The sequence below is a fragment of the Nicotiana attenuata genome, chromosome 7, assembly GCF_001879085.1.
Source record: "Nicotiana attenuata strain UT chromosome 7, NIATTr2, whole genome shotgun sequence".
Lineage (NCBI taxonomy): Eukaryota > Viridiplantae > Streptophyta > Magnoliopsida > Solanales > Solanaceae > Nicotiana > Nicotiana attenuata.
In genome coordinates, this window is record NC_031995.1 from 52,851,325 (window position 1) to 52,861,050 (window position 9,726).

The 9,726-nt window shown below is 36.0% G+C and overlaps 1 protein-coding gene across 2 annotated transcripts in view; it reads left to right on the forward strand.

The window, feature by feature from the left end:
• The window catches only part of LOC109229102 (cytochrome b-c1 complex subunit 6-like), a 10,975-nt gene continuing 8,143 nt past the window's right edge, over positions 6,895-9,726 (forward strand). Inside the window, exons 1-2 of one of the 2 annotated variants that reach the window (XM_019394420.1) lie at positions 6,895-7,173; positions 7,273-7,304. In XM_019394420.1, coding sequence (XP_019249965.1) covers positions 7,303-7,304 — 2 coding nt within the window. In that variant the 5' untranslated portion in view covers positions 6,895-7,173; positions 7,273-7,302. The remainder of the gene's footprint in view (positions 7,174-7,272; positions 7,305-9,726) is intronic. The other variant, XM_019394419.1, reaches the window with a different exon arrangement.

The following is a 9,726-nucleotide window of genomic DNA, read 5'->3' on the forward strand; positions in this document are numbered from 1 at the left end:
TTCTAGATTTTCAACATTATTAAAAGAGGATTCAATCGGTGATTTAGTGGGCTTGCCTGACAGAGGTGTCCGGCGCCACCACGACCCTTAGTGGATTTTGGATCGTGACACCAAAGTTGTTGTAACCAGTCCTGTAAATATATTTATAGGTGCCTTTTAGAATGAAAAGACTAACCAAAAGGTACCATTTCCTAAAAGATAATTTCTAAATGGTCATAACATTCCCTCTTTGTTTAGTTAACCGTTTTGCTGAAATTATTTAATATTTTACTTAATATATTAATATTAGAGAATTCTTATTAGGATAAATAAGGTATTTACATTATTTAAAAGGGTAATTTGGTATTTTAACTTTTTAGTTAAGGGCTTCATGCTTTTATAATAATACTAGATTCTCTGCATGTGCGTTGCACGTGTATTCTATGACATTTTTTAACAGAATATGTATAGTAAAAATAGTTAGAGCATAAATGCTTGAAAAATATTTGGTTTTGTTATAAATTACAAATTTAACTATACCAAAAGCTTAGGATTTTCACGTAACTTAGGACTTTTAGGAATAAAATTGGGCAGACTCTTCGATCAACTCTATCCATTCTTCTAGCCATCATACTATCATTCATGATCATTGACATGGATAGAGTTTAAGAAAACGTAATAAATAAGCAACTCTACATATGTCATTGCAAAATGCAAAATTTTAACTTAGCACATCTTAATTAATAATGTGAATACTATTCAAGCAATACAAAGCATGAAAAATTATTCACAGTTTAATAATATATATAAAAACTGCAGAAGTTACCACTTACAATCCAAACAATGATCCTTTCTGCCTCTTGGAGCAACCTCTACTTTCGAAAACCCGTGCAATCAAAATTTTGCGACCATTATATTCTAAATAAATGGATAAAAAATATTCGATATTGTAATATATTAATATATTATAATCCTTTGCATTTATAAAAATTGGTTAATAAAGAGATGTGTAGTGTGCATTTTAATATTTGAATCGTACAATAAAGTGTAAAGAATTTAGGATTGATTCACATCCTAAAAGCATTGTGAGTAGTGCAGGTATTTACCCTCATTTGTGAGGAATTCTTCATTTGCATGAACTAACGTACGGCAGATAATAAAAACGCAAAAAAGCAAGAAGTACTTCCGAAAAGAAATTAAGATCTATACTTTTTTTCCTTTTTCTTTTAAATTTACTTTCATTTTTGTCTATTAAAAAAATAAGAATGGTAAATTGGTAATATTTAGAAAGGAATACAGGTTACAGAACAGAAAACAAACCATAGAAGCTGCTCGTTTAATTCTAATCTCATTAAATTCAACACGTAGAAGTTCTTTAATTTGTTTTTAATTTTACCTTTGAATTCAATTTATTTTAATTAACTTAGTTAAGGATATTATGTAGGATCCATATTATTTCGAGATTAAATGTCTAAATTTGAAATACTTAAGTTATATTTGTTGCAAATTTATATTATAAAAATGTCTAAATTAATTTTCTCCTTTTATTGGTTTTCAATTTTTGCTTGTTTCATTAATGTTGTTGTGTCACAAGACCTAAATCAGCACAAGACTCAACCCAATGAACCATTTCTTCTTCACTTTTTTAAGATCTTAAACACAACAACCAAGTCGCATGCAGACTACATAAGTAATAAACCAATAAGGTGGAGTTAAATTAAAATCGCGACAACCATCCTCAATATAAGACTTATCTTAAACAATTATCATTTCAAAAATACATGAGCAATAATTCTAGACTATGCGATATTAGTAGGGTATCAGGAATAGAGAGAACAAATGCATCGGTAGTTTCCTTTCCTCATTTCTTAAAATTTAATGATCGCCGCACTCAAATACATAAAAAAAAAAGTTCTGTTAATACTTTAATCATTCATTTTTCGAACTTTAACATCGTTTGTGAATTAAACATTCTCGACTCGATGCATGCGCAATTTAATGACAGAAAAGACACAAAGTAAGAGAAGAATACCTGTCAAAGATGAATTAACAAATTTTCTGAAATTTGTTGATGAGTCATAATAGTCGGGTGTGTCCCTTAAGGTATGGAAGTCCAGATTGGAATCACTGACAGCTATGGCTGTCCAACGGGACGGGCCGTCCCGTCCCGTCCCGCGACCCGTCACGGTCCCGTCCCGTCCTGCTAAAAATTAAACGGGATGGGCCAATGTTACGCGGGACACGGGACGGGACGGGACGCCCGTTTCGTCCGGTTTGTCCCGTCCCGTTTCGTCCCGCTTCGTCCCGTCCGTCCCGTCCCGTCCGCCCTGTTATTTTATTTTCATGTATTATGAGTAAAGAACTAAGCGCTTAGCTAACTTTGCGGTTTGAATCCGGCCAGGCCAGACGTCTACGTTGGCGGCGGCGTCTCTGAGATGTAGCGCGAGACAAATAGCCGTCTGCGCGAAACTGGCCGGGCGCGGACCTAGACGCCCGAGAGATCGCCGCAGACACCCACCGCAAGGTACCTCTCCCCTGCGCATCCCGACGAAAAAAGGCTCGCGGGCCCCCGAACTTCTTGAGATGATACCCTAGTTGTACCATGATTTGAGGCTCGAGCGGCACCCCGTCGAGTTTCCCAGTTCGGTATCTCATCAACTCACCAGCGTGAGCCGGCTTGCCCCCCACACTTTTCGTTGAGCAACTAGATCTGTATGTTATGCACAGTACGCGACGAGAGACGCACCAAGGTCGAGCATACTATCTTTTGGAGCTCGCGTGCGTGCTGAGAGAAATCGCATTACATTCACTCTTATGCGTGCCGCCAGTTGCGGAGAAACAGTGTCTTATATGTCCGGCGCGTAAACAAGTCCTACTGAGGAGCTTTTGATGTAAACGAACTTATGCCTCACGAGAGTGCGATACTCTTGTCACACTTTTGCATGTATTCTAAGGTAGCTTTACGCGAGATTGTGTTGTTTGACGCTAAACCTTTCAAAGCTTCAAATTAATTCGTCAAGTATTTGGAGCAATATTGTTCGGGCAATTTCTTCAAGTTTCATATATTTCATCAGCGTGCACTCGTTCATTCTCCTAAATTTTAATAATTATTGTGTATCATTTTATAGCTCTCAATTGATTTTTGTGTTTACCTTTACTGTGTTATACTTTTCGTATCCTATTTGTGTGTGTAATATTTGTTTAGTTATTTTTAAATTGAGTTTCGATTCTTAAATCATGGCAACCTTAAAAATGTATTTCCGTCATAAGTAGAAAAACAGTAGTAATCAGGGTGAAGTAGTACAGTCAAAACCTTCTCCTCTAGATACCGCAGATTCCCAGCCCTAGCGAGATTCGACACCATATGATGAATATGACTACGGTTTTGAATGAAACTTCCATTTTCTCAAACACCCGACACAATTTTGTATATGTTCATGTCGGTCGGGTAGAACAATTAGATTTCATGAAACACTTTATCATAGACAATTTGGCAACGAGTATCATTTTTTGTAGGTGAAGAAAATGAGGATGAATGAAATGAGAAGTAGAGAGATTAGAAGAAACACCCACTAAGTCCCGCAAGCACCAAGCTGCCAACTTCAGAGTCAATTGCTTCAGTCTGTGTAGCTTCTGCACCCTGTAACCCTGTAAGGGGTAAGCCTAAGTTGAACGTCCATAATACATCAGTGCTGTTAATTCATTATGTATCAAACATGAATATAAAGTCAATCTCATCGTCGCTATCTGTGAAAAATGTACAGCAAGCAATTGTCACACTCCCATTAACGTGGGTGGACGGCCGGGGGCGTTACTAGACACTTTAGAAGTGCTCACAAAGATTTATGGATAAAAGCTACACTAGAAGCCTGTGAAAAATTCAGGATCCTACCATCAGTACTGGCGCATCTGCATACTAGTGATCTGGTTCTAAAATACCAAATAAACACAACTGACCCTGCTCTCCGGTCAATTTTACAAGCAAAGTATTAAGGACTAGAAAACCGTAAGATCTGTGAGAACTTAGCACAACAATGTGGCGTGTCTGTGCTTACTCTTATTACTTTTCTTCTCTCAATCATCTGCTGTTTGGTGCACTATATACATTCAGAGAAACTTGGATAAACCCTTGCTTTTTTCAAATGTTTTCCCAGACCTCAGGTTGAATATGATGTTTTTTAATCTTCAGACTGGAATATCTTTCATATATTGTTGTGTATTTTATCAACTATGGATTGTAAGTGTCCATACACGATCTGATATGGCGTCTCGAGTCCTTAATGGTTGTGATTTATTAACCTTTTACGTGTCATTAGGGTTTGATCATCCACTATTGGAACTTGCAAAAACGTATTTGGATGTGTAAAATTTATGTTTGATTGCTAAACGAAGCAAAGCTGGAGACTCGTAGCTATATTTCAACCTACTGTTCCTACGAAAACTGACAGATTTTCGATCTAGGAGCTTAATTATAAGATTTCAATACATCACGTCTTAGAGTAATGCGTTCGCTAAACGGACAACCGCGGCAAATAGGCTCCTAAATCTAGACTATTGTCCTATATCTAATCCAACAATTTTTCATGTTAGAATGTGCATGCCATTATTATTTTAACTTGGTTGTAAAAGAATGTCTTATTTATTTTCTGATAGCTGTAGTAAAATACAACATGCTTGTGGCTATATTTTTCGTGCTCAATTAATAAACAAAGTATGAATTCGTGAATTTGCTCAACAATGTGCTAGTGCTGACCTTCCACTTTAGAAAAGTTCCAAAAGATGTTTGTACTAGGTGGAATTCTACTTATGAAAATGCTTAAAGTGCTTATGATTATCGGGTGCCCATCCAAAAAGTATTTAATATGCTATATGACCTGTGACTCAGCTAATGTTACGCTGATTGGATGAAATTAGAGAGTATTAATATTTCTTTAGAAAAATTTTTATTATGCTACAATAATTTTTTCTGATATGTATATCGCTATATCTATGTAACTACAAAAAATATTTATGTTATATTATTTAAATTTATGTTGAATTTTAGTGATAGTTAGTATTCTAGGTAAGTACTCTAAAAAAAATCCAACTTTAATGCACCAGTCATTAAAGAAATGATTTTAAAATTTAAAAAGTATTTTTTTCCCTATTCCCGAAGTTTATTTAAATTTCTACAACTACTTAACCCATCTTTAAAAACTAAGAGCTGCAAAGGTCTTGTTCGTAAAATTTTGAGAGAAATTTAAAAATTCAAGAAACATGAACAACCATCTCTCGAACAACTGCCAGCACAGCATTATTTTTACATGCAGATCAATTGTTTGATAAATATAAATCTATGGATACAACTAGTAGGATTAAATGTGAACGACAATGCTCCTATCTACTTAAGTCTGGAGCCAGAATTTTTATGGAGAAATGATATATGGTATAATATAACAGGATTCTTTGTGATTCCTTCTTTGATGATGGAACCTTGATTCTTATTCTAATCAAGGATTGGAAAATTTCAAGCACTGACGAAGAATGGCAGGACAACATTTGTCATGTCGCGTGGGAGACCGTGGAAGCTAGCTTTTCCACACTATCAATTATGGCCTCGAGAATATCCTGGCTATTCAATCATTCATCAGTAGCATCGGAGAGTGCATTTAGCGCGGCAAGATTTCAAATTGAGTATCATAGACATTCATTAGCGGAGGACAGCTCTAGAGATTTTCGTCTTATCAGAAAGATTGGATTAATTCCAGAAGAGAAGAAATCCTTCGATTTTATGAAAAACAAAACCACTAGGGAGGAAGAAGACCAATGAGATACCTTACACCACTGGGAGCAGATGATCGGCATGGAGCTCATGGAACATCAATCAACACACTGTCCAATGTCCAGTAGAAATGTCCAAGATGATTTATTGAATTAGTTACAAGAGCTATATAGGGCTTACAATATTAGTATGATAATTGTAGATATTGGCTTACTAAGAGGCCTAGTTCAAACAGAACCTTCCTAGAAGGTGGGCTGCGTGATTATATGTGCTCTTCAAAGAATATGTTATTTGTATTTGAGATTTGAAAGTTCTATTATATAAATAAATGGCTCTAAGAGATGAATTATTTTTAATGATTTGTCGGTGTTACTTAATAGTTAAATACTTTGAAATTATATTAAATAAATTATAACTCTATTATAAATTTATATTTACTAGATTATTTCATTACAAGTCTTTTGTTTTAATATTTTATAATTCTTTACTTAGTTTTCTAATTTTCTTTTTAACATACTAACATAGTAATATTTAAGTTTATTAAATAAGTCAAAAATCTAGCCGTTGCAAACTTTAAAAACATAGTAATTTTCAAAAAACTAGAATTTTTTTTTTAAAAAAAATACACTTAAGGCCCACGAACCCGTCCCGTCCCGTCCCGTCCCGTCCCGTTTGGTTGGCGGGACGGGACGGGACGACCGTTTCGTCCCGTTTGTCCCGTCCCGTTTCGTCCCGTCCCGCCACCGTCCCGCCTAAATCTCGTCCCGTCCCGTCCCGTCCCGTTAAAATCGTCCCGTCCCGTCCCGTTGGACACCCATACTGACAACACTTTAAGTGAATGGAACTTTTCTCAAGGAATACATCTCACCTCTCTTCCAGAGCAACGTATCCAATTTGAAACAGTGGGTTTAGGTCTTTCAGATGTTAAGCCTAGCGTTTTTTATTTTTAATTCATAAGTAGGTAGTTAGGTTATTAAGAAGGGCATTTTAGTAATTCAACTTTTAAATTAAGGGCTTCATACTTTTATAATAATATAGATATAGATATATAGATTATGTGGGTGTTTTGGTGTGTGGTATTGTTAGTTCCTTAGTATATTGGTGGGTATAATTGGGAGAGCGAAGAGAAAAGTTCCATCTAGAAATTTCTCCTTTGGGAATGGGAATTCTCCCAAATAACGACAACACGGAGCGGGGTATTCCAGTAATTACATTAAACCCGGCGTACCCTACGCACTCGGCGCAAGCTAATTGACCAACATCCATCACAAAGCCCAACGAACCTTCGAGATTCTCCTCTTGCATAGTAATTGCCTTTTGCAGCTCCATTCCACTCCGCGACTCTCAAATCCCCCGAAGAGAAACAGGTTACGCTTTCTCCGGTCATTTCGTCATTCTTTAGATCTGTTTCTTTTTTCGATCTGCGTATCTAGGTTTCACGATATTCTTTTTTGTTTATAAATTCAGTGTATCATTTTCGAATCGTTAACTGGATGACTTTGTTTGATTAATTGAAAAATTTGCGTGTGCAGGTGAACCTACGGCATCGATATTCTTTCGCCATGTGAGTACTGTTGAACCATCGATTATTGTTTAATTTTTTCAGCTTCACTTTTGATGTGCTATATTTATTGCGAGCTTTTTAGAATATCAAATCATCGCGCATTCAATCTGTGCCCTTATTTTAATTGTTTGAATTATTCATTTTGAGTATAGGTTGTATGTTCGAAATGGATTATATGTTTAAAAGTTATGTGAACGCAAACGAAAAGATATCAGGCTAAAAAGACTAGGGTCCAAATCCCGACAACACAAAAAATTTAGGTGATTTCTTTTACATCTGCCTAAGATGTGGGCATAAGTTATCCAGTGAGATGGTGCAAGTACCCGAGCTTTGCGCAAATTGATCTGAATGCCACCTCTTATTTACGAAAGGAAAAAGACAAGAAGTGACTTAGTTGAGTGTAATGGATAGACAAAAGATTTTACAACCTTAGCCCTATGAATTTATAGCTAGAAGTGGAATAAGGGGTGAATTTGAGCTAAAACTTGAATGTAGACCTTGGCAATTGCTTTAGCGTTTACTGCTTTATTAATATTATATACATTGCATTGAATTTATGTTTTGTGTTCTATGTTGTGTTTCATATCATGTACAGTATGAAAGTACCTTATTAATAGTATGTTTGGCCGAGCTTCTAAAATCAGCTTATTTTGAAAAGTATTTTTTTCAAAAGTGCTTTTCCAAAAAATATTTTTGGTGAGAATCGGTTTGTATTTGACTACTTAATTTGAAAAGCACTTTTGAGCAGCAATAAGTGTTTGGCCAAGATTTTAAAAAGTGCTACTAAGTGTATTTTTCTCAAAAGTGCTTTTCAAAAAAGTACTTTTTCTACTTCTCAAAAGTTGCTTCTGCTTCTACCTAAAATCATTTCTTTCCTTCTAAAAACTTGGTCAAACACCTTAACCTTTGTAAAAAAACACTTTTGGCCAAGCAAAAGGTTTGGCCAAGTAAGCTATAAATGTTGACGCTAATATGAATATCTTATCTATTTGTAGCCTTTAGTATGCTTGTATGTTAAGTAATGTTAGGAGAATTTCAATTCAGTGTTTCTCATCACAGTTAGTTTACTCTACTACGGCTACAAAACATTACATAGGTGAAGAGACAAGTTTTGGCCGGTAAACTTCATAAAATTAGTACCCGACAAAAAAAAAATTAATAAAAAAAATGTATTTGACTAGTAAAAAATACCCCTGTTTGATTGTAGATTCTTTTTTTTTTTTGTTGTGGTAAAATTTATTGATATTGAGTAAAAGGCTAAAAGTGGATAACTTATACAAAAATGGTCCTTTATGATTGACGCACAATCATCCGCACTAATAGGGATGTAGATCAAGCACCAAAAGTTAACTACAAAGAGAAAGCAAGCCCTCAGTTTTCTGAACTCATTTTTAATCCCTTCAAGTATTTACTATTTCTGTCCATTCTAAGAGACCAAATAAGGACGGAAGGACTGAAGGAGCCACATTCCATGCTCTGCACCTCCCTATTCTTCTTCTAAATCTCCAATTACGCATCACATCCTCAATTGTCTCAGGCATTTGCCGTTGTATTTCAGACATGTTTAGTCATGTCTATAATAATTGGCTGCCGAGTTGACATTGCTCTAGCAAGTAATTTCCTTTTATCTTTTCCTAACCGTTTGCACATGAAGCACTATAACCATTGATCAATCATTTTCTTTATTGGACCTCAAGTGGCAGTAGCCTGCTTTGACCGAGTAAGTGCCTTCTCTGTTGTTGCTCCATTTAAGTCTATCTCTTCTCTAGTTGGTGACTATGCTATTATGTAGTCTTGGAAGTGAATCCAGATCTTCTGCCTCCCAACCATTAAGATCCCTTCTTAGCTTTGGATTCCATGTGTTGTCCTCCTTGTTTTGAGCAATACTAGAGTATGGATTGGTTGCAATCAGGAATAGTCTTGGATAGGCCTCCTTTAGTGTAGTTTGTCCCAACCGTTTGTCCTTCCAGAATTGGACGTGTACCCTATTTCTTACGAGCAGTGATATGTTTGTTGCGAAATCCTCCCAAAATTTCATGATACACTTCCACAGCTTAGTTTCATATGGTGCTCTAATCTTATTAGTGCACCCGTGACTAGAAGTCCCCATACTTTGCTGGGATGATCTCTTTTCTAAAGCCAACTTCCTCCTGGTTATATCTCCCATGCCACTTCATAAGCATGATTTTGTTGTGAAGTGCCAGGTCTTTAACCCCAAGCCCCCAAGTGTTTTGTGCATTGTAAATTTGGACCATTTGACTAAGTGGAACTTATGTTCTTTACTATTATCCTTCCATAGGAAAGATCTTATGAGTTTGTCATGCTTTTTTTGCACTTTGACTGGGATTGGCAATAGGGACATAAAATAGGTTGGTGACCATCCAAAATACTGCTGATGAGTGTTAATCTCCCCCCCCCCCCC